A 26,941-nucleotide genomic window follows, 5' to 3' on the forward strand; every position below is an offset into this window, starting at 1 on the left:
TCCGGAGCACATACTCAGACACTCCCATAAGATGTGGTTGGCATCTTGTATTTCCCCTCCGCATGGACATGTCGGACGGCTTGCAAGTCCAAGCTCGAAGAGCTTGCCAGCGAATCCACCATGACCAGTCACAAATTGACTGGTGTAATGGTCTGGAGTCAGATATTTGGTTATCTCCATTCGCCACTGTATGTCTGGAAAAAACGTATATGTGTGCCGGCCCTTGGTCGATTCGTCCCACTTTCGCTGCCAGGTCTTAATGGCCGCATTGAGCGACATGAGTCTAATTCTGCGCCTCAATAATGCTACTCCTTCGCCAGCTAGCCGAGGGGGGGGGACGAGGTGAAAATCACCAACGTCGGCCTCCTCGCCCCTGAGGAGCAATATTGAAGCGCCGCTGACCTGAATATGCAGGTCAAGTGGGAGAATGCCGGCCAGGACCGGGAGCGCGTCAGTTGAGGTAGTACGGTAGGCCTTGGTAATGGACAGAAGCGCGATGCGCTGTCCTCTTAAAAGAGAGATTCTAAGTTTGACACTTTTGGGAATCCGCGGGCACCAAGCACTGGCGGCATAAGCCACGATTCCCATAAAAATGGCGCCGTAGGCGATCTTGAGCGCCCTTACTTTTAAGCCCCATCCTTCACCAGCCATGCGGCCGATCCTCTGAAAGGCCACCCCAGCCTTATGGACTTGGGTTTCGGCATGGTGTAGGAAATTTAACATTGTGTCCATTTTGACGCCTAGATAGGTTACGATCTTCGACACTTTCACTCTCGTGTCACCGAATCGGACTGTGGGTAGTCTCTAACAGCTAAGTCGTCTTGGTCCTTTGAGGACAATGGCTTCTGTCTTGGAAGGTGCGAATGATAGTCTAGTTAATCTACCCCAAGCCTCAATTGATGCTAAGGCTTCGCCAACGGTGCTCTCAATCTTCGCCCTGCTGTCGGCCTCGACCAGCAGCAGCGCATCGTCTGCGTAGGCAATGACAGTACAGTCGGTTGGAAGCGGAATTCTAAGGAGATCGTCGAAGAGTACGTTCCAGAGAAGGGGCCCGAGGACTGAGCCCTGGGGACATCCCATGCTGGTGTTCCTCTCTATTATGGTTGATCCAACTCGAAACTCGATCGATCTATTGGTGAAGTAACTTTGAATTGACGCGAACAAATTTCCTGGTAGTCTCTTCAGCCGGAGCTTTTGAAGTATAAGAGGCCAGGACGCACTATCAAACGCACCTGCGATGTCCAGGAAAACTCCTAGGACGTATTTACGGCGAGAATTTTCAGCAATGGCAATCACGTTCCTTATGGCGTCGACTGTTGATTTGCCTCTTCTGAATCCAAATTGCTTATCGGAAAGCGGCGAGTGTGTCTCCAGGTGGGCTTCAATCCTGTGGCACAGTAGCTTCTCCAGCACTTTACCCAGAGCGGGCAAGAGTGTTAGAGGGCGGTAGGCTTTGGGGCTAGACGGTTCTCGGCTGCCAGTTTTGGGGATTACCTTAAGTAAGCCCCTCTTCCAGCAGTCGAGGAACGTGCCGCTTCTGATGCAGTCACTGAAGAGGGCTGTAATCTCTGGCGCGGCGATGGCCCATGTGCGTTTGACAAGTAGATTGTCAATGCAGTCCGGGCCCGGGGCCTTGCCAGCAATCAACGTGCGTATGATGTGGTTGATCTCCTGTTCGGAAGGCAACGATGAGTGATCCGTGTCGATGGGAAGAGATGCCTCAAAGCGGGCCATCCTCATGGCGTCGTCATCCCTGGATTCATCATCCAGTGGGATGAGGGCCTCGAGAAGGACCGCAGCCGTTTCAGACTCAGTACTGGTGAGTCCGCCACCCGGTTTCTCGATGCCGCACAAGAGGCTCGTCGGTCTGAGTCCCAGCCTCAATGCACGGTATGGAGGACCCCAGGGGTCCGAACCTCCCTCAATGGTGACGAAGTTACGCCAGTAGTCTTTTTTGGCTTGAGTAATCGCTTTCTTGTATTCCATTCGAGTGGATTTGGCCATGGTTGCAAGGGGATCGATGGAGGCAGGTGAATATTAAAGACAGTCCAACATCTTTGGGTCGTATAGTAGTGACATAAAATTCATGTCTAAATAAAATATGGTTTTTGTCGGTTTACACTTTATAGGAAGCCAGCAGCAAAAAAAATAATTGTTAGGTTAGGTTCGGTTTTCATTCTTGAATTCATTAATTTTGCCAAAATCAGCTATGAAAATTATTGAATTAATTCTCATTTTGAATTTAATAATAGTGGAGACTTTATAGTATACGGTCATCTCTTTCCTATAAGAAAGCTCACGGTGAACTGTGCCACGGTGAAATGTTTTACGTACAATTTACATGTAACCATGTGTAACATGTGCTGGAATTCCCATTTAAAAAATTACCTTTCACATACAGTTTTATCGTATATGTGTCGCTACATTTCAAAATCAGCCAAGTCCACCTTTAGGTATTTTTGACTTTTTTGTGAATTGCCGAAGAACTACTGCTTTTAACTACTACATTTCTGCATTATCAAAATGTGGAATTTATTAATTGTAAATATTCTATACTCGAAATAATATATACTTTCACCCCTGTGACTGTGTATTTGAGAAAACAAAAAGCTGTTTTTCTCCTATTCATCTATTATGGACTTGGCTGATTTTGAAATCTAGCGATACATATAGTCAAACGCTTTTTGATAGTTAGGCAACTGTAAAAAAGGTAAACAGTTATTAATATAGCTCTGTTTTTATTGTGTAATCAACAGGTAACCGCCGCAGGAAAGGCAGTACTGATCACAGGCTGCGATAACGTAATTGGCAATGCACTCGCCCGAAGACTCGACGAGCTCGGCTACACAGTCTTCGCTGGGTTCAATAACAAGGCTGAAAACATTGACGCTGAGATGCTCAAAAACGACTGCTCAGGAAGGCTCAAGACTTTGCAACTGGACGTCACCTCGGAATCACAGGTAAGAGAAACATTTCAACTGTAAATGATTTTGTATCACCTGTACGCGATTTGACATTTTCTGCGGGATAAATTATTATTTTATTACAACGTTTTTATTAGCTCGTATTCTTTTTTGTCCGGTGGTTGTTTGTCTAGTACGAATCTTGCAATCGATTGCTAACTAACTTTCCGACTAGCTAGACATTTGAAACTTTTAGAATATATCATAACACGATGCGAACGCATTCTTTTAAGCAGAATTTAATTCATTTTCAGTTAATTAATTCTGTTTTGTATGGAAAGTTATTTCATAAAAAATCGTAAAAAGTAAAAGACTATTAGGTGGTCCTAGGAACTAAATTATTAATATATACGTGCGTTACTATGGAAATCAAAATGAAATGTCAAAATGACATTTCAGTATTCTATATTTGTTTGTTTGTTTGTTTTTTATTTACTTCATATCACGTTTGACCGGTACTGTTCGGTTATCAGGAATACAGCGGAAAACACATTTTAAAAATACCCGATATACTGGATTATTTGTTAGTTTGGGTTAGTTTATGTTAGGTTAGGTTGGGTTAAGTTAGGTTAGGTTAGGTTTGGTTAGATTAACCTAATAAATAATCCAGTTTATCGGCTATTTTCAAAATGTGTTTTCCGCTGTATTCCTGATAACCGAACAGTACCGTTTGACCATATTGAGCATAATAATCCAACAGAAAATTTAAAAACGTTGTATATAAAAAGTTTTTTTTATCTTAGTTCAATATACTACAATTTATTTATTTACATTTATAGTGAACTTCACAAACTACAATTTCAAGACGCTCACAACAAGACATGAACAAAAATATGGAAATTGTATTAAACAGTACTATTAAAAAAACATTTTTAGTAGGTAGGTACTTACTGCAATACAAATTGAAATTTATTTATTTATAAATTTTACAAATTATAACTGATTGAGTTTTTTAAGTGGACTGTAATTATTTTAAGGGAAGATGAGGAGGTCGGATCTAGGGGTGGAGGCGATGGATTAGAATGCCAGACACTGACTTTTGTGATGATATTTGATGGTTCCGTGGTCTGGTTTCAACTTTCACTCGAGTATCGGTATTATTGTTTTGGGTCACCTGGTTCGTACACTCACGCACTTTGTGACACAATTTTATGGGTTATATGTGAGGGTGTATGAATGATGATGATAGAGTATGAATGAGTCTGTATCTATTGAGTCAATCACTTAAGCGACGGAAAGCTATTAGAAGCCCGCACACGCCCGCTGTCGAGATGCAACTGAATGTCTCTTTGCAACACAGTCTCCAATGACGCATAATTGCTTATAGATTGTCTGGTGACAATAACACTGTGGGATTAGGAGGTGGGTGATGAGATAGGAAATGGAATGGGAATATAAATAGCCCAACCAATAACTTTAAAACGTTTACAACATGACATGAAAAAGCAAAGAAGCAGTATAAGAAACTTAGTATAAAAAGTGTAAAGAGTAAATTCATAATAACTATTATAAAGGAAATATTACGCTGATTGAGCGAAGTAGGACCCTATTGTAAGAATTTATCGAACAACGTGCATCTACGTATACGTTATACTCATCTCACGTAGGTGGACTATAGGAATATCCACCGCACCGTTGGTGGCACCGCACCAGTTGAAGTATGACCTTATGGTGAAGAGGGTACAGAAGAAATTCTTGAGACTCCTTTACTTGAGGTTGTATGGATACTATCCGTGGCTTTATCCAACTGACTTTCTCTTAGGCATGCTTACATACTGCAGTCTGCAATTTAGAAGAAATCTTTATTTAGCTACGTATTTTTTTTGACTTATTTTTATTTATTTTATTTTATTTTATTTGGGAAACCTCACAGTCGACATTGAAAGTACATATTACAACTTTTTACATAATATACAAAGACCAATAATGGGTTTCCACATTTATTATTACATTTATATTAAACTAAAACAAAGTGAGATAGAAGAAACAACTTTAAAATAAGTATATAATATAAGGTATGTGTTTACGTGCGTGTGTATATATGGGTGAGAGTGCGTGGGAGTAGGCTTTGGTATTTATTGCGGTAGTATGAAGTTAGTTTTGTATGTTTTTTCGCAAATTGTTTTTGTGAATGTGTCAAATGTTAGGTGTAAAATGTCTGTATCGCTGAAAAAATTATTGTACGTAGTCATTATTCTAACGAATACAGCATTACTAGCGTAGTTAGTGTTGTGTTTAGGTATATGGAATAATTTTTGAGAGCGCGTGCGTTTCTGGGGTACATTTAAACATATGCTGGACTGCACTATTTCGATCGAGTCAATGGCGTTATGTATGATTTGGTGTAGGAATTTAATGTCGTGGACAGTGCGTCGTGATTCCAGGGAGTTGATGTTGTAGTTATGTGTGCTGGTGGAATTATGTTGTGTTACTTGGGTTGGAGGTGATGATTTGTGATATCTTAGGTGCTTGATGAATCGTTTTTGTACTTTTTCAAGTCTGATTTTTTGTGATTTATAGGTGGGTGACCAAATAGTAGAAGCAAACTCTAAGATGCTGCGTACATAGGAGAAATAAAGTAGTTTTATGACGTGTGTGTTGGTGAATGGCTTACCTGTACGCAAAACAAAACCTAATGCTTTTGAGGATTTTTGTGCAATGTGATCAATATGAGCATTAAAGTTTAGTTTTATATCCAATAGGACGCCCAGGTCTCTGACTACCGGAGTGAATGGGATTGGCGCGGAGTTAATTTCATACTGAAATTTTATTTGTGTACGGTTTCTTGTAAAATAAATAGATTGACACTTGGAAGCATTTAGAGTAAGGAGATTCTGGTCACAGTATGATGTTAGGCGTTCTATGTCTTCTTGCAGTCTATGGCAGTCAGCAAGGCTATTCACCTCCGTGTATAGCTTTAGATCGTCTGCATATAAAATATAGTTTGCGTGTTGAAAACACTTGCCAATGTCATTGATATATGAGTTGAATAAAAGTGGGCCCAGATGAGAACCCTGGGGAACGCCTGAGGGAATAGAGATAAAGTTTGAGCGGTGTCCACCAATAACTACGGCTTGGCATCGGTTGTGAATGTATGAAGTAAGCCAGCGGAGTAGATCTCCGTGAATACCAAGTAGTTCTAGTTTCTGGATCAGGATAGTATGATTAACTCTATCAAAGGCCTTAGAAAAATCGGTGTAGATGGTATCTACTTGCGATTTTTTATCCATGGAATTAAGAAGATAACTAGAGAATATAGCAAGATTTGTTACCACCGACCTGCGTTGCATGAAACCGTGTTGTTTTTCGCTAATGTTTTTACATATAGCAGGGTAAAGTTGATCATATACTATACGTTCGAAAAGTTTACTGAGTACTGATAGTATCGAGATTGGTCTGTAGTTTTCTGCTCTCGAAGTGGAGCCGTTTTTGAAAATTGGGATCACTGGGATCACTGGGATCATTGGGACTTATACAAGGTATAAATGAGAACTCTGCCATTCTGGGCAGTGTTGACCTGTGTGTCCCTGATAACTATCTTAGAAATAGAGACCATCAGTTGTTTATTCTCCCAAGGTGCAGAAGCAACCTGCCACTGGTAATGCCAATTGGGAGAGTGATAACTATGTTCAACGAAATTGCTTCGGGTGTTGATATATTCCACCTACGTGAGAATGAGTTTAGGTGGATCTTGTTTTATAAATTCTTAAAATAGGGTCTGCTTAACTCATCCGGTGTACTTCCTTGTACCTATCTAATTCATCTACTGATATATCTCTTTTTTTATGTAATACTGTTATATTTATATATCTTTGTTTCTAAATGTCATGTTGTGAACGTCTTAAACTTATAATTTGTAATGTCCACAATATGTTAAAAAAATAAATGAATGAATTAAATTGAATTGAATTGAAGCAATTTGGTTGAACACAGTTATTGCCCTCCCAATTGGCACGTTTCTTTGAGCCAAATGGGCTGAATGGTAACTACTAACAAAACTGTTTTGCATCTTGGGAGAACAAACAAGGCGTGAGGCTTAATTACGGTATAATATCCAAACATTAATAATTGTAGTAGTTAAGCTTTCACATAAATAACCACGCTTAGATAAAATCAAAATTATGTATTATGACTTCATCAGGACCAAACCCATCTAACCCGGAAAAATGAGAAGACAGTGCCTTACGAATTGGAAGAAGAAGATAATTTATCATTTAATATGATGTCGGCAATGTCGTATTGGTATTGTACGCGACTGGTAATCATTAGTTCCTATGTTCGAATTATATGGATATATTACTATACAAATCCTCTTGTTGTTTTCTCTATTAGTTCAGGTTTCAATTTGGCTTGCTTATATTTCCAATTTAATATTGATTTTCCACCGCAATTTGAAGCGACAAAGAGTAGTCAAATATCTTTTTAGTCCCTGACATATCTAGACACTTAGATCAAAGTCTTTTTAGAGTCTTTTTATAAAATAACATTTATTTGACAAGATTCTTTTAGTTGTGGGTTTTTAAAATAGCTAACGTTTTCAAAGAAGAAAATTAAATTTTCTTTTACACAGACGATTTTTAAAAGCACTCAATAAAGTTCGCAGGGCTATTTTTAATATTAAATAAATACGCGATCATAATATTATTGATTTCATCTTTCATCAAAAACTTACACAAATATTATAAGTTCTAAAACTTAAAGATGAAAGGTTATTTTTTTGTCAATATTAAAAATACTGAGAACGCGATGACATGTCTGAAATGTTTTGAAATATCGAACGTTATTTTATTTCGAATACCTACGATTATTTTTTATTTAATACTGACTACGCAAGAACAATTTACATATTAAATTATTAGTATTAATTATTACCAAGTGCAACTACAAAGGCATAATTGGATAACGGAAGCGGAAATGGTATACAACAAAGTAAGATGATCACTGGATTTAATATACAGCCATTCAGTAGACCCACGTAATTCCACGATGGCCACGCGGCTTAAGCGTCTCCCTATAGGGTCGTGGGTCCCAGGTTCGAATCCTCGGTCTGGCAAATACACATATTATTTATCAATTTGTGTATGAGTCAGGGTATGGACCTAATAGGTTGAGCAAGTGGCTGACGTCCATTTCTCACAAAAACAAAATCTGTACAAACCTCCACGGAGGCCCATAATATGATCTTATTTGAATCGGACATGGTCGAAAGAAAAGAAGTAGTACCCAAGAGTTGGAAAACGTTCGAAAGGTAGAGAGCTAGCGATCGCTGAATCTACCAAAGTTTTGCAAAAGTACGTAATAACGCCCTGGATCGAAAAATAAAATCATCGTAGAGTAAATAGATCCAGGCTGATGAAAATAAGCATTCATTTACCTCAATTAAAGACTCATATTGATTGCTTAATAGATAAAAACACTCGCCTGGACAGTTTTTATTTTTGTTATTATTTAAAAAAAAAATATATGTATAGTAATTTCTTTTAACATTTCAACAAGCCATGAGGCCCAATTAGTTATTAATTGGAGTGAAACACACCCAGACTTTGAGAAAATCACATACATATTATAATACTATTGTGACTACACTGGTATTTGTACCCAAAAACGTCTTATCATCACATTATGAAGTAGATTTGGGGCTGTGGTCTCTATAATACGTTGCATCTACTTCGTAGAATATCAAACTTAAATAGCATAGTTATTAGTGATAATCTGCATGTAAGCTCTACGTATACAGTTCATCGTGGGACACTTATTCGTGCGCCGCAGTACTTGAAACACACGTATAACATTTTATCAAATGACGAGTTCTGCGTTGAACATTTCACCGTGGAATACATTTGTACGTATCTTACAAAATGTGGCGATAGTTTGCAAATAGTACTGTTCCAATTAGATTAACTCTTACCTAACCTTACCTAACCTAACCTAACCTAGTAAAGACATACGTACAAATATACTCCACCGTGAAATGTTCCACGAAGAACTCGTTATTTGATTAAATGTTACACGAACTCATGTTTCACGTACTGCGGCGCACGAATAAGTGTCCTGCGCTGAACTGTTTACGTACAAATTTCCGGATACGTTAAGATATGGCGATAGCGTGGGGGATATAATACAAAAATTTGCAAACTACTTACTTTATGCACATTACATTATTTTTACTCGAATATCTCTATCTGCCGGAAAGACACATGGTAAAATTATATCATAAAACACAAATCTATTACGATGATTTAAACGCAACATATTTTTTTCATTCGTTCCTCACATTTTTTCGACAAACCACAATAAACAAGCAGATGTTTATTCACTACGAAACCAATCGCAATGCTTCAAACTTGAATTTAACTTCACTCTAAATTAAGAATCCATGATGGCGAGTATGAAATATTTGGTACAAGTACGTCTAAAAATAATTTTATTATTTCTGATGTATCCCCACGCTAACCGCGAACTAATTATTATTTCGCCGGCCAAAGATGTTTTTGCTGTCTTCAAAGGCCATATTTATAGATTCCCATAGATCAAACGACATAACTCTTTTCAATAGATCATCGTTATAACTATTAATCCAGTACTGAAATCATCTATAAACTTTCATGGTATGTCCATTCCCACACTGTGTAGTGCAATATTTTTTGAGCCTAATCAAGACCAGGCTTTGATCAACACTACTCAATATCAAAACTGGCACCAATTTACCATTCATACTCTCGCATTGTCATTATTTAACTTGACCAAACGTATTATAAATACCTGACTGACTAAGTGTTAATCTGGGGGTCCCGACAAAACCGCCCGAACCAAAACCGCCCGGACATTGCCGCCAATACAATTTAGAAATGAGGCAATGTTAATTTTTACATAATGTTATATTTTAGATACACAATTAAAAAAGACATACGAACAAAGGTATTTAAAATTAAATTTCAATATTGTGTGCTAATCTTCTTAAATATTCTAAATTATAAATATGCACTAAGTGGTAAAAGCTGATGATTTTAAGTTATTACTCTATTAACAGCTACAACAGATTAAATCTAAAATTACACTGATTATCGTAAGTTTGTAAATTTCTATCGCAATTCTAAAAACCAAAACAGCACTTAGTTTTCTATATTTTTGTATTTTTTGCGGGTGGATTTGGTTTGGCGGCAATGTCGGGTGACAGTGTCTGGGCGGCAATGTCCGGGTGGCTTTGTCGGGGTGCCGTTAATCTGCTTTTGGGTACTCATTGTACTCATTGATAGGATCAATGATACCGTGAGGGTACGTGATTCCATAAAGTTGTATAATATACAGCCTATATCATGATGATGTAACCGAAGTATGCGAATAAAGACTGTGCGATTTGGAATACACAAATGATGCAGTCATATTTGACTTGACGATCGAATGGTTGGAGATACCTTGAACAGGCTTGCCGCAAACTCGAACCTTGTATGGCTTTGAATACTGCGAAGACCAAATATACGTGCAGTACTGCATGTATTGATGCCGACACTCCTCTGCGGGTTTCCAATATGCCCGTCAAGCCTAGTAACCAGATTAAAATACTTTGGTGCTATAGTTACCTACGATAACTTACAGTCTTTCCAGTCAACTTGAAGTACCATTGAGTTCAAAGCTGTATTCTGTTAGGACCAAATGTCGTTTGATATCCAGTCAAGAATTAACTAGTGTAATAGTCCGAAGTCAAAGCGGTTATCTCTATTTGCCATTTGCTTTTGATAGAGGCATCCCATTTTTTCTGCTAGGTCCAGTGTGGATCCAGTGTTATTAATTAGATAGTATACGTTCTCATGAACAGTTTCTAACCATCGGTGTAAGATGAAAGTCACCGGTTCGCCTCTTCACCTTTTAGGAGCATCATGGATGAGTCACATACCTGTATATGATACAGATCGAGAGGGAAGACCCCAGCCAAAACAAGAAACGCGTCTGTTAGAGTTACGAAAGGCGTTTGTGAACACAAACATAGACCCCTACAAACCAACCCACCCCGTACCACACTCGGTCTTAATAAAATATAATCACGAGGCCCTTATATTTGATGGGAAGCATCAATAGTTATTTACGCGTAAGAATGTCTCAGGAGTAGATATATGAGAATAAACAACTCAAGCCGTGTCAGCATATTAAATAACTGACCGTAATTACGAATTCTTTAATATCCATTTTCCGTAGTACCCAATAATTTCAAACTCAGTAAATAGCTGAATGCAATTATAATTTCCGCAATATCCGTTTTTCATAGTCAGCCAGATCCAATGATCGCAAACTCAAGATGTTATTTGATTGTGAGTACGTCAATAAATAGCAGATCATAATTGATTGGACATGTCAATCGATTATAAGTTCCCGGGGCCTGTTATATGTAGTATCTCAATCTCTATATCGCTCCACACAGTACTTCATTCAACCGAGTCTCGCACCTCGGAACAGTATCATAACTATTGTAACATATTCTTATACCGACTGTTTACGCTGCAATAAAAACTCGCTCCTCCGTCCATCGGAGCAACCACCAAATCACGACGTCTCATCTCTCTTCTTAACAACTGTCCATCACTCTTTATGGCCATCCTCCTACAGCGGTCCCTTTACAACGAGACCGCCAAAGATACCTAAGACTGAAATCACACACTCAAGTGTGATTTGACTAAGTTGAACTAAGACTAAAAACAAATGATTCTAATTAATAAATAATATATTAGAGTAACTATACAAAATACAAAGCTGAAACAATACGGTCATCTGTAGTTCTAACGCCGCAAACTTTTAAACCACATTCTCGGATATTCCCAGATGATGTGGTTTGCACCCTGTTGTAGTTCTCCACCATATTGACATGTTGGTGGAGTAACAAGTTCAACCTCAAAGAACTTGACGGTGAATCCACCGTAACCATTCAAAAATTGACTGGTGTAGTAGTTAGGAGTCAACCCGGTTAGCCGAGACAGGCCAAACTGTGGGTTTCTCGTTCAATGTGATAATTATATGGCATGAGCTGCATATATATCTCCTTTTTGAGAGCCAATAACTAACTATTTTACCCCGTAATAAAGAAAATTCGGTTATGAAGCCGTTTTTCCGAAAGGAAGTTTCTAAAGAAGACCATAATCAACACCGAATTGTAGAGACAATAAAAAAATAGCCATGATTGTTATAAAATAACTCATATGAGAAATCCCGATTCAAGTATTTCTCAACATTGTAATACCATGTAGGTAGTGTGTGTAGATATCGAGAAGCTTTATGTTCTACAACTGTGCAATATAACAGTGAAGTGAAGTTCCGCTTGAGCGCACATCTTTGCTAGAATGTCGCAGCTCGTCAAACAAGACGTAGCACGAGTCAGTGAGATACGTCAATCAAATTTATTGATTTAACCAATGTATTTGTCAATTTAACCAAGCTGAATTTTACCGAGAACTGCTATTGAATACTCGATTATCATGAATATTGAATACTCGATTACATTCAAAAATAATTTAGTTAATTACTAGAATTTTGTAAGATTGTCTACTACTAGTGAAATCTTTATAACAGGAGTAGTCAACAAAATAATATTCAGTTTATTGATACCTTTCCTTACCTCATATTTTGTGGAATCAGGGAATGTGTTTTGTTAATTATATTATGAGCAAATAAGGAAACTGCCTGAATATTTCCGAAAGAGGAGACCTTCTTTTATTCCTCACAAAAATTGAGCCAGATATCCATTATTTAGTTTCGCAGCATCAGTCTCAGGAATCTCATTATATTTTAATTAATTAAATATAATTTTATCAGACTTCATGCTTATACGTATGCAAAGTATAAATAAAAAGATAGATTTAACTACAGTCAGTAGTTTTATAAAGATTTATTCTGACATAAAGTATTTGGTAAGTAATTATTATTATATGCTTTAACTTGCTGTAACTCTGCTTTATAAATCATCATTACTGTGGAACTGGTTAGAATATTTGACTACTAACAGAGATACAAAAGTGGGCGGTAGGTATAAAAAGGTTGACTACCCCTGCTTTATAATATGCCACCGACGCGAATGTAAGAATTTATACAATCGTTATACGTTTAAAATAATCATTTTTATCGTCAGTTTCGTAATAGAACAACTATGGATTATGATGATTTCTTTTTCATGTTGGTACAGCAGTAGTTTTTTAAGTATTGTTTTTCAACTTTTACTATAAAGCTTTTCATCAAAAGAGCGAAAAGCATTGGCACAGATATTCGTGTTGCTACTATCGTAAACTTGCTTCGCATGTGTAATTACGTAGTTATCGCAAGCAGAGGAGAAAATAGTGATATCGTATTTCAATAATTAATAATGAATCAACGATTTCATATATAAATAAGTAAATAATATTTCGATAAAGATATTATAAATACATACGATTAACACTTTTATTTATTCAATAGTTTGACGGGACAAGGCTCGTAAAAAATATCTGGTCATTTTGATAACTGTACGACAAATCTAAAAATATTTAACTCGTATTCAAAAAAGTAGGTATCCTTCAAATACCTATCATTCAAAATATTCAAATTTTTATTCGTGAGACTTTTCTTTACGAAAATGTGTCTCAAACCTTTACTTTACCTTTCATTGAGATTTTCAATTAACTCTTCCATTACTGTAATATCACCTTACGTGAACGAACCCCATGGCCCCCACATCCTGAAGCGGGCCCCCAGGCAAGGATGTTTGGCGCCCCCCCTCTACCTATCGCTAAAGGTAAAGGCAGTGTGACGCGCTACAGTAGCTTTTTCTATGGTGTACGCGGTAAAATTAAGGTGTTTTTTAGCGATTTTTTGTATTTTTAATATGTACATCCATTTGAATTAAGGAGTTGTCGAGTATCGGCACACAGTTAAAAATTGCATCGTACAATCAAATATTTTAATAATTAATAATTTCTGAACTAAAATAGCGCCGCAGGCAACTTTTTTTACTATTAGAGCAAATGTGTGGTCTGTGTTTATCTCACTTATAGGTCGACGAGTCACGCCAGGCCCTTAGGCTAGAGCCCTGTCAGCCCCCTCCTTGTGGGGGCCATGCCCAATCCATTTAACTGCAAATATGGACTCTTGGTATTTTCATATTTCGGTTATTTCTAGAATCAGCAAAATAGCATCTAATTAAAATAATATTATTTTTAAAATCGGTAACATTATCTGGTAAATGCATGCAATGTATGCCTATATTATGTGTGTAAGATTTCATTTACCTGTCATAAATTATTATAACTGCAAATTGCATACATAGCGTCGCATTCTATTGCGAATAAAATATATAGATCTAAAAGTATATACGACAAAGAGAGACATGCTCAATTATTGTAAGAAAGATATATATATATATGTATAAATAAGGAGTGAGATTAAGATTGCATAAATGTATAGAAATACTCGTATGATTAAAATTAAATTTTCATGCCTTTTTTATCATTTTATAGATAAAACAAATAGCAAATAATGACGATGAAACTTTATTTGATTTATTTATGTTTTCAAAATAAGCATTTTCATTTTTCTTATTTTAATATTGTAAATATTTTACGATAACTCAAGTTGACATCACTGGAACAGACGAAATTTATCAGCATCGTATAGGGAAGGTTATATGAGATATATTTTACCTAATTTAAGTACCTATTTCAAATTTAATTGCATGCTAGTTAACTGACATAGCAACATATTTTTATTGATATTATATTGTCTTGTACATTTTTATTTCCCAAATCAAAGCTGATATTTTTTTTAGAAATAGTAAATATAATATATAAAACTCGTAAATATACTTGTAATATAAAATACTTGTAATATAAAAAAATGTAACTCAAAAGCTGAGACCGTTGACCTTTGATTAGATATGTACCACCACTCAACGAAATGATTATTCTTAATTATTCTATCGTAGTTAACCAACACTTATCTAAATTTTATTATTTAGAAATAGTTCTTCATTATATTATAATCCAAGTCAGGGTTCAATCATAAATAATTCAAAAGTGTATTTATAATAATATTATGAAGGAAGCAAATTACGTTCTAATTAATTATGAGAAATAGAAATATAATGTGTTAGGTTATTAGAGTATAACACAATGATTCCCAATCAATGTTCCGCGAAAATTCGCAAAAGTTTGCAAAAAAGTAGTCCAACGTGAAACTTTTTTGCTAAAAACAATGTTATATGTGGCTTATTTATAAACATTGTAAATATTTATATAATTCTTGATGGTATCACGATGATTCCATAGAGAGAAGGAAAATAAATGGTTAAGATGCCACTGTGGTGAATACATACACTCGCGGCATCCCAACTGGACGAATCTGCTTAATCGTCAGGTTCAGCAGCTCTTTTGACTGAGTCTAACAATACCAAAAAATAATACTGTCTTTTACCTAATTATATTGTCTTTCCCCTGGGTTTTGAGACAATTCTGGGGACTGTCTGCTATAAAAATTATTAGCAAGTACGTTATAAAAAATAAATAATGGAGTGTTCCGCGACGTCGGTCTGTAATTAAGGAATTAATCGATATCTACCTTAATTTAATATACTAAAACCGATAGCAAACATTATAACGTAATTCAATAAGCATTTCATGTAACAACCGCTACTACTTCACCATGTTCAATCCTTAAAGGATCATTTGGGCCTCCACAGAGTGGAGGTTGTATTAACAGATTTGTATTAACGATAAGCATTTCATGTAACAAACACCAGGTTTTTAAAATTGTCGTAATTTAATATGATTCCCGTAGCTTAATTGGAAAAGCATACTGGCGCGAATCCAGCAATTTTCTATTGTGTAGGTATATGCACGAGATATTTTGAAATTATGTATATTAAGCTACATATTATAAAGTTGCTTATCTTATTTATTTTTTCGACTATTCGATTCGCTTTAGACAAATTAACCTAATCAAATGTAGTAAATACCAAAGTAATGAATATATTTACAATTTTGGAATATAATATAAATAATTAAGGGTTTATCACTTCTTTATGCGACTATTTTGTAATTTAGTCATCGGCACCTTACTATATGTCAGTCAAGTAGGGGTTCCCTGAGATTTAACTACATAAATACTTCAAAGGTTCCGGTAAACAAAAAAAAATTGGGGACCACTGTTTTGGTATTAAGTAAAGCTTGCTTTGCTTTGCAGGTTACCTCCCTAAGAACGTCTATTTAAGTTAAGCTTACATAGTTCCGAAAGCTCAAACTAATCTTTGAGGGTACCAGGTATAATATTTACTCAATAATAGATACAGAATGACGTCATATGAACATGTATGTCTAATTACATTGAGCCATTCATGAAAATACTGTTTGTTAATGACGTATGCTTGCTATTTGAAAATTATCTGTTAAAACAAAATAATTATCAGTTTTCCAAAGTGAACCAAATGATAATAACAGCCTTATTAATGGCGGCGATGCTTTTGAAACTGTGGATTCATTTGTTTATCTAGGTCACTAGGGTCTCTTGTCACAAACACTAATAACATAAGCGATCAAATAAATCTCGCCAACAGGTGCTATTTTGGTCTTCAAATGCTTCTGAAAAAGAAGACGCTCGCAGTCATTAAATTTTCATAGGAGTGTTGCATTTTTGTGTGATATCATGTTGAATCAAAACAACTTAAATATTTCCTTGAAAGGTAAAACTAAATCTATAAGTATACGATATATAGCAAAAAATCAAGCACTTTTAAATAAGCTATCTTTCTTTTCAATATTTTTTCTTCGAAAGATTAAGGGGGGACATCCTAACCGAATTTTTTTTAAAACGGTACATGTTCAAACACGCGCGTTAACATGATCTTACTCCATATTTCAGTTTTAGTTTGTCAATTTACGGCTACGGCCGTATGTTGTAGCTTAACCACTGGGGAATGCCAAAAGAAATGGCGTATTTCAAAAAAACACTACCTTATTCTTAAGTCAATAATTATTATAAAACAATCATTATTCGTAGGTTGTTTATCACACTTGAATGGTCAAAAACATAGCTTATAATTAGTATATTTAGAGTTATTTTCAAATGTGTTAATCTTGCCCATTTTTTTGAATAATAAAATGCCTAATTCTTGTCAAATTTGGGATCACAGAGATTATCAATATAATTTTTTATCGTAAATATTTCACTATAATAATGTCGACATAACCTATACTAATGGTTTTATAAATGCGTTTAAAAATAATAAATATAAAAAATCTTAACACTACTGCACATGCATGTACTGAAATATGACTATATTCTAAAACATTAGAGCGAGAGGTTTAAAAGAATACTATGTTATGTAATAAAAATACTTTATGCAGTCAGCAAATGTTTAAAATAAATATAAAGGATAATAAGGCTTCAAAATTATGTAAATAGATTATCTACAACGTTTAAGGAATGTCCAGGATCATGCTTTGAAAATACAATAAAAGCTCCATTTTGACCTACGCTGAGCATGTCCGCCCTTAAGGGTTCAAATAACTTTGAGAAACATAAAATTGGACTTAATAATTCCAGTCTCAAATAGTTGATGTTACCAAGGTTACAAGGCTACCAAAGAACTACTATGGGATTTATGGTTTTTGGAACAGTAGAAAAATATTCGTCCAGATTTGAGTTCGAGGAGGTCTAGTGCTAATAACTGATAATAGGTCTCATCTCGCGGACATATTTTTTAATGCAAACTTTTGACATTTTACAAAGCACACTTGTGTATTCGATAGTAATACCTCGCTAGATTCTGTGACTATCGTAACATCTATCAACATAAAATATAGCTAACAATCTCGGATGATAATAATTAAATACTCGTCACACAAAGTATTACATTATATTAGATATTATAATAATTAATCGATATCAAACATTTCAATCAAGCGGTTCACAAATAATCTCTCAATTAAATAATCGTTACTCTCATACTGTGTTTGTCATTACAACCATTAAATACGAAATACACAGATAAATAAATTAATATTATCTAAACATATTATAAATACTTAAAATATAATACAAACCATAAATACAGTTATGTGTTTATTAATCAAATAATATGTATCCATATAAACTGAGTCATTGGACATCACACCAAATTAAAATACAAAAGAACTACTAATGGTTATGCCGACGGAAAGTGATGAACAACTACAATATAATAATATGGATTTTTTTTATTTATTGAAAAGAGCTCGAGATTACAACACGCTATCTTACCTAAACAAGACCAGGGAAGTTACATTTTGAATAGGATCTTTACTAATACGAAACTGCTCGTCACCAGATATAAAAATGCTAAAACCAGTTGCGTTGGCCGATTACGCCTCGTCACTGAAGCGCAAGGTATGCTGAAAAGCGTAAATTTAAAACAAAAATCAAACTGGTGTCACACACTGAATTTTCTGCCCCTGTGGGGGGCGCTCCCATAAGGAGTAGTGCCTCCCAGCCGCTCGGTCTGTCCCTGGTAGTCAATGTGCCACCGGTGGAATGATTACGACCCTCGACAAAGCTGAACAAAATTAACAATATTTCATATATGTAGAAGTCCCGCAGTTTGCTCTGGCAGGTCCCACCACTTCCCAGGGTGAACTGTGGAGGAATAAGTCGGTCGCAGACCATGTAAATATAAGGTAAAAGGTAATAGGATTAAATTTAGATTGAATACATAATTGGATAAAGGGTTAATTAAGTTAGATTAAATGTAAGATAAGATTTGATTTGTAATTGTAATATGTAATGTAAATTGTAATATAATAGGTAAATTTAATGTAATATGCAATGGGTTAGAGAAATAATAAAGTAGGACGTATGGACGGGCGTTAGTAATAATTATGTAGTATTTAAAATAATTAAGATAATTAAGGAATTAATGTAATTAAAGTAATATTAATATTAATCATATTATGTACATCGATATCGCTATATGTTTGGTTGATAGTCTGACATCCGTCAACCTTATATAAATGTGTAGCATATGGCGGTATCGGTGATCGGTGTGAATTTGTAAGAAATACAACCACCCCTAACGGATAAAAAGGCAAGATTATTAAATCCAAAGTCAGTCTGTTTTGTCACTTGTGGGTTCCGGGAGTCGCTTCTGCGACGGCTTGTTGTCCCGGGACCCTCACGATCTCGTCTGCATAACTAATTAGAAATAATTAAGTTAATGTTAAATAATTAGTTAATAATAATCAAGTTAATTTTAAAATAATTATATAATAATATTCGAATTAATTTTTAATTAATCAGTAATAAATGTGGTTATTTTTGTGACTTCGGATATTAGTTGACTCTTGTTTATTGAGACTTCGAACTGTGAACTTCGAATATTAATTGATTTGACTTTTCTTTTTTTTTTACTAATTGTGGTGTATGGATAATAACAATAAATCGAGTTTCTTTTAATTATTATAAACTTTGGGACTTTCGATACCAATGTGAATGATACCTTTGGACTATAATCCTTGATGAAGGAATGCCATAAGGCCAAACATATTCTAATAACAATAAAATACGAGTTCTGAAGATTTCATCTGGTGTTTAATTGACTTTGTGCCCCGTGACTTCTTGGTTACTCCACGTCCATGAGGTTCCTGCCTGTTCTTCCACATTAATGAACCTCCACTTCCAAGTGCCTGAGCTAGTCAGGAAGTCGGAGGCCTTCACTGGCTCGCTCTACTTTGGTCAATTAATCACACTCACAATAATACATCGGTTAACACGTCTGTTATTATAATGGTAACACTATCTATTCACAGAACGTTTCTATCGCAAATTCAATCGTAAGAAATAAATAGTGTAAGCGAATTTGGTACTTATATCACAGTTCAATAATATTATTATGCCTATATGCTTCTTCTTGCAAACAGCACGCTTCATAGGTGGCATTATTCAATGCTACTTAGAACGTAAATATCATCTTATTCGATAGAAAACTATTCACGCGTAACGCGTTAAGATAGGCTTTACTATAATCAATTATTCATTAGAGTGAAATAATAATTTACACAGTGTCTTTTATCACCTTGAGAGATCAAAGTTCACTTGTATTATTAAATATTATAATACCTATGTTTTATTAAATTCGATAGTATTATTATATTAGAGCAGCGATGGCGAACCTTTTTATTAGAGCGTTGGAGCGGAACTCGGAGTAGGACCATGGAGCAGTGGAGCAATGGGATTTTACCAGGAGTAGTATTATATGAAGTATTATTTAGGTATGGTCCCAATATGGAAGCTCGATTTGATATAATTAAAAAGGATTTCACGTTATACACATTATATTTGATGTTTTTTTTAAATAAATATTAAAAATATTAAAACTATGAATTCGTCAAAAATTTCTGAGGTACAGCATAGAAAACTTAATAAACTAATTTTTTTATAATAAATATGATTATAAAATATATTTAATAACAAGATTGGGTCCTTTGACAAATTCACACCGTATAACATTTTTTTACAATTGTAAGTGTTTATCTTTGACTCAAAATAAATATATTTTTCTTTTTAATGTTTTCAGATACATATTTATTAACTAATACAGTTGAAATTGTAAATTATCAGAAAAATGTCTCAAATTGCAAGCTTCGTAAATTTTCCGCTAAGTGCCCTCTGATAGGTAAAGATATCGCCTTAAGGGGGGACATGCTCAGCGTAAGTCAAAATGGAGCTTTTATTGCAATTTCAAAGCATGATCCTGGACATTTCTTAAACGTTGTAAATAATCTAGTTACATAATTTTGAAGCCTTATTATCCTTTATATTTATTTTAAACATTTGATGACTGCATAAAGTATTTTTATTACATAAAATAGTATTCTTTTAAACCTTTCGTTCTAATGATTTAGAATATAGTCATATTTCAGTACATGCATGTGCATTGGTGTTAAGATTTTTTACATTTATTAATAATTTTTAAACGCATTTATAAAACCATTAGTATAATTTGTGTCGATATTATTATAGCGAAATATTTACGATAAAAAATTATATCGATAATCTCTGTGATCCCAAATTTGACAAGAATTAGGCATTTTATTATTCAAAAAATGGGCAAGATTAACACGTTTGAAAATAATTCTAAAGATACTGATTATAAGCTATGTTTTTGACCATTCAAATGGGATAAACATCTTACGAATAATGATTGCTTTATAATAATTATTGACCTAAGAATAAGGTAGTGTTTTTTTAACTACGCTATTTCTTTTGGCATTCCCCAGTGGTTAAGCTACAACATACGGCCGTAGCCATAAATTGACAAACTATAATTGAAGTAGGGAGTAAAATGATGTTAACGCGCGTGTTTGCAATTGTTCATGTGCTATAATATGACATATTTTGGTGAAACCTCAATTAAATGTGACGTTCGTTCTTATACCTTATAGGTACCCAAATGTAACGTACTTGCTTTGAAGAATAAAAGTGTTTCCACGTGCTAAATGCAGTGTTTAAATACATCAAACCCACACTCTTCAAAAAATATCGTATGCTATAATATATAATAAGTAGACTTAATGTCATTACTTTACACTATCTATGCACTATGATCCCCTTAGCCTACATAATCATTGCGTAGAGGAGACGGCAATTGAAGAACAAGAAATTCTTTTACCATAAAACCATATAAATAACAACCCCATCCGCTAAGCAATATTTATATTATTTGAAACACTTACAGGTTAGCATTACAGAACCTTTTACCCCATTACTTCCGTTTCTGCGATTTCGCATTCGCCTAAGTTTTACGTTTCTCTTCCAGAGAAGCGACGGAATAAAAAAAGTAACTCATCTTTCCATCCGAGACAACGAGACTGAGCCACAATGTATCGAATCTTCCATTCATCGCATTCCCCGCCGAAACTTACAAAGTTTGCGTCTTTTGTAAATACTTAGTGAATAGAATACCAGTTGGATATACGTGGAAGGATTTTTGTGAGGATTTTATAATAGCTAATAGCAGCAGAAGAACAGCAAAAAAAATAACTATGCTATCTAATTCTACTAAATAAACAATTTTACAGAGACACTATTGGGATCGTAAGGGAGTAGGCAGGTGAGTTGATTGAGGCAGCAGTAGTGGAGTTGTATGTAGGTCTGTATGCAGAGTGGTACAGAAAGTTACAAGTTGGGCATGGTTCGGCCACGTACTGCGGATGTCAGAAGAAAGCTTCAACCTTTCTTGTCGGTTCTTCAAGTCAACCGGATTCCGGCGTCATGGAAGGACGCTAAATACTATCTACGGCGGAGCTACGTAAAACTGCTAAGCGTTGCCATCTCTTTGTCACCGAATTATAGTACACATTGTCTTCGGTTGAAAATGTATAGGTCTTTGTCACAAAAACGTAATGGAGAATTTGAGTCATATTTTTTATCTCTTCCGGTTTAAAAAAAATACCGGTGAATCTGAAAAAATCTATTTCGTTTCGAGGACTTTTTTTTACCTCTCAAATAACTTTTGTTTTCTCGGATGGACAAATTTTCCTATATTTCGAAATTAGAATACTTCGCACCAAATTATGCTACGGAAATACTGAAATTATGGTAGTGTTGGTGTATTTTACAACGTTTTTATTAACTCGTAGTCGTGTTTGTCCGGTAAAATTTTTTAAATCGTTTTTAACTAACCTTTTGACTAGGTAGACATTTGAAACTTTTAGAATATATTATCAGAACACGATGCTAATGCATTCTTTTAATTTTAGCCATCTTTAAGCAGAATTGAATTCATTTTCAGTTAATTCTGTAAGTATGGAAAGTTATTTCAGAAAAATCCATAAAAAGTAAAAGACTATAATTATTGGTTGCTAAGGGGGTGGTCCTAGCAACTAAATTATTAATATATACGTGCGTTACTATTGGAATCAAAATGAAATGTCAAAATGACATTTCAGTAATATATTTGTTTGTTTTTTATTTACTTCATATCAAGTAGGTACAAGTTTGAGCATAATAATTCAATAGAAAATTTAATAACGTTGTATATAAAAAGTTCTTTTTATAAGTATTCAAAATATAGTATTTTGGGCATACTACCTTTTTTATATCGCACATCAGCGATTTCCAAACTGGGAGGCGCGGAGTGTTGTGAAGGGAGGCGCGAAAAGTTTAACACAAATGTAGGCACGGGTTTGCAGTTTGCAAATGCATAGTTTATAAAGAGCCTGGGGCCCGGGCATAACAGACATCACAAATTTAACCCAATAGTTTTAAAAATTCGCCTGCGACGCTATTTTGTTTCAAAACTATTAAATATTTTAAATATGTAGTTGTGCATTGCATGATGCATTTGATTTGATACCTATATGATAATTGCTATAGGTACTTAAATGATAACTTCCGTGTACAATTTAGGAAACACTACTTTAGAGGCCTCACCCCATGATAGAATCCATTTGTCAATGAACGATGATGAATTATTTGGATTGACTACTAACTATTGAAAAGGAAAAGAAATCGATAGTATTAACATGCGATAATTCATTGAAACAAAAACCCTAGTTCAATTTTGATTGAATAGAAGTGAAGAAATAATATAATACTTTGTTAAGAAAAGCAATGCAAGTTATATAAGTAAAGTAGGTACTGCTATACCATTCGTAACATCATATTTTTATACGAAACGGGATTTTCTGCATTAGCTGCAATGAAATCCAAATATCGATCCCGTTTAGTAGAAAAAAGAGCACTTTGTGCTAAGAAACAAGCACATCCATCGCATGAAAAAGTAATTAATTTAAAAGTTAATATACTTAATAAAAGTTTAATTTTATACTTTATTAAGTTTTTTTTTTCTGTTGTATTAAGTAGTACATTTTTCGCTATTTAAAAAGGTGTCTGTATTATTTAATGAAATAAAGGGGAGGAGGCGTCAAGATTAGATTTTTTTAAAGGGAGGCGTAGTAACATAAAGTTTGGAAACCACTGTCGTACATAGTACGTGGGCCAAAATTATAGTACAAATACTATAATTATAGTACGGTTGGCGTAGACATGGCAAAGAAATCAAGTAATTCCACAATGAATTTAAAAACGGCATCACCGGTTTTGTAAATTTTCCTAGGCATATTCTATTATTACACGCAGCGCTCTTTTTTTTAAATCTCAGTTCCATGACAATCCTTGTCATGTATACCATTTCAATAACATAGATGCGACGTATTGTGAATCTCTCCTGCTTTGTATACTTATATACACCCCGACCCAAGGATAACGGAGTTTCTCTAGCACACAAAACCGATAAAGCTTCACAATGCTGTGCCGTTGACATAACACGAATTTAGTAGAGCGTTGCATATTATATCGATGACGTGACACATAAAAATGAATATGGACACTCCCACTCTCGTATATTTTAATAGCCGCTGTGTCGTATAACTTTAAATCTTAAGCGCGAAATATATTATGGTGCATGTCGCGGACTATCAGGTGACGTCACAGAAAGCTTTTTTTGTTTTTCTTGGTGTTTTAAATGTTATCAGATTGATGTTCCTATCCCTTAGCACATTTTGAGCCTTTAAACGAACATTGTCAGTTAGCAAAATCCACCGAGATCACCAGAACAACAATGAGGTCACCTCTCGTTAAACTGCACTGTATCGATACCTGCTTGACTCAATGAACGTTTTTTATCACTTTCACATGCCTACACACTTTTGAATCATGTTAAAATCGCGTGTTTTTTGTTTTTAGCATTTTGCCACTATGTATTTTCTATAAGAATGTTGTCTATTATCTATGGTCTGCGGGTTATGCTTCAAATACACTCTATGACGATCGGTCATATATATGTCGAAAAACCCGTTTCTTATGTTGGCGTCCTGTGTCACAGGGTGTCACAGAGTGTAAATACGAAGTCATAGCTGTCATACAATATGTATGTATAAATGTCAGAATGGCATAGATTTGATGATAGACACTAAAACGCTCTTAGCATAAATGTGCCCGATTGTCATATAGTCTATTTGAACCATTAGGCTCCATTCAAAATATTATTGGATTTACAGATGCAAAATGACGAAACCATCGACTAAATTTGTCGCCGTGACAGCGTAACAGTGCGGGACATGCATCCCAGTTTGATCACAACTTAACCGTCACTGTTGACCTTATTTGGAGCCTGTAATATGCATTTGAATATTATTACTACCAACGAAAGTTTATTGATCTTCCATAGTTAAAACTTTAATAAACATCAACGGCAAAGACAGCCAGTATGGCAGTCAGCGTTCGAAATAGAAAATTTTAGTAACCGGAGCGCTCGATAATATTTTCCGAATGTCGGAAAATTCTAGTTTTTTTTACACCTAGTAACAAACCGCACTTTAGCTCCGGACAAAAATATGGGGATGAATCGCAGGAGAGGGGGTGGAATATTTTGAAGGAAGATATCATTATCTGGAAGAGGGGTAATTTAGGATAAATTTAGTTTAAGAAAACTGATTTATTAACACAATATAAATTATAAATGTGAGTATAAGTAATATAATATAATGTTAGATTACACATTGTGTGTGTGTTGGGAAAAAGTATTTAGTGAAGAACGCGTCTTCTTGGCTTAAAAATTCAAAACATATTAAGTACCAAAAAATACATACTCTCTTTAAAATAGGCAATAATTCCCAGCGCGTAACGATTAAGGTGGCCATTCGATATAATTAGCATGCTATTCAAATGTGGTAATTAAAAATAATTATCTAGCCAGCAGTCAATGTTACGATACAAAGCAGTGATGTCAAATCATGAATCATTGTATTGTTATAATAATCAATATCCAACATAATTACGCCGCCGGCGATATTTTTTTTTGTCGTATTAAGTTGAGTTTGATAAAAATTAATATGAAACTCCCACTACTATAAATAATACCAATTCTCAGTCAACGGTCTATGACATAGTGTATAAAATTTCAATGAATAAACGTTATATTGGCCCTGGTTTAAAGCAAAATACGATAATTTTGAAGCAGGTACTAAAAGCAAGTACAAAAAACTGCTGGTTGCCAACTATTAAATTAAAAACTTACAATTGGTTATCGTGTATGCAGAGCATATTGTTAAAGTTACCATGGAAAAATGTAGGCGAAATGAGAGATTAATTGAATAATTCGAAAACTATTAAACTCTGAGGTGATACCATCTTCCAATTCTTTGGATATAATATATGGTAATATATCGCAACCCCTGATGGGAAGAGAAGAACTGGACGGCCGAAACTGAGATGGCTGGACTGTGCCATGAGAAAAGCTCGGTCCAAGCAATAATAGATTGTCAGCGCTGGATCGTCCAGGATGGAGGAAGTTTTTGAAGAAGGCGAAGATCTACCACGGGTTGTAGTGCCGTAAATGATAATGATGGTAATATATCGTTTTCAATCTGTTAAAACGTACTTTGTGACAATTGTGTTAAAACGTTTTGTGTGTAGTTATGTCTTTCGTGTATCGTGTATTGGAGGTTTCACCAGCTCAATGACGATTACACATTATAATTTATTTTTTGGATGACAAGATACACGACTTTATTGCTAACGGGAATTTGGGTAGTGTGACCCGTGGGTTACCCGTAACATGATTGACTTTAACTAAATTCTTATTTTAAACTGCCAACTCTTACTTTCACGTTAGCCTGTCTACTTCTTGGGGAATGAACGTCTTCAGTTGTCTTGTAATTTGGGGTTGATATTATCTTTAAGCTTTTAAGTTTTTGCAAAGCTTTCCAAAATACTTGTGGGTAGAAAGCTTGTTTCAAATAACCAACTTTGCCGCCAGGTAAAATAATTCTCAGAAATTGTACAGCGTACATGAAAATGAAACCTTCTAGTATTAAATATCTTATTTTATACTAAATTTAAAACGTATTATTTATCCCTGGAACATTTTATTTTTGACAAGTTGTCAACCGAATTGAAACAAATTAATGAAAAGGAATTCTATACCTTAGATA

The 26,941-nt window shown here is 34.9% G+C and overlaps 1 protein-coding gene across 2 annotated transcripts in view; it reads left to right on the top strand.

Moving 5' to 3' along the window:
- LOC147075589 (D-beta-hydroxybutyrate dehydrogenase, mitochondrial) overlaps positions 1-26,941 on the top strand; it is a 247,599-nt gene that overhangs the window by 99,761 nt on the left and 120,897 nt on the right. For both annotated transcript variants that reach the window (XM_085941907.1, XM_085941906.1), the window contains exon 3: positions 2,757-2,960. In XM_085941907.1, coding sequence (XP_085798033.1) covers positions 2,757-2,960 — 204 coding nt within the window. The remainder of the gene's footprint in view (positions 1-2,756; positions 2,961-26,941) is intronic.

Source organism: Rhyacophila brunnea, unplaced genomic scaffold (genome assembly GCF_057557595.1).
Source record: "Rhyacophila brunnea isolate RB1 unplaced genomic scaffold, BYU_Rbru_1.0 scaffold_14, whole genome shotgun sequence".
Taxonomy (NCBI): Eukaryota; Metazoa; Arthropoda; class Insecta; order Trichoptera; family Rhyacophilidae; genus Rhyacophila; species Rhyacophila brunnea.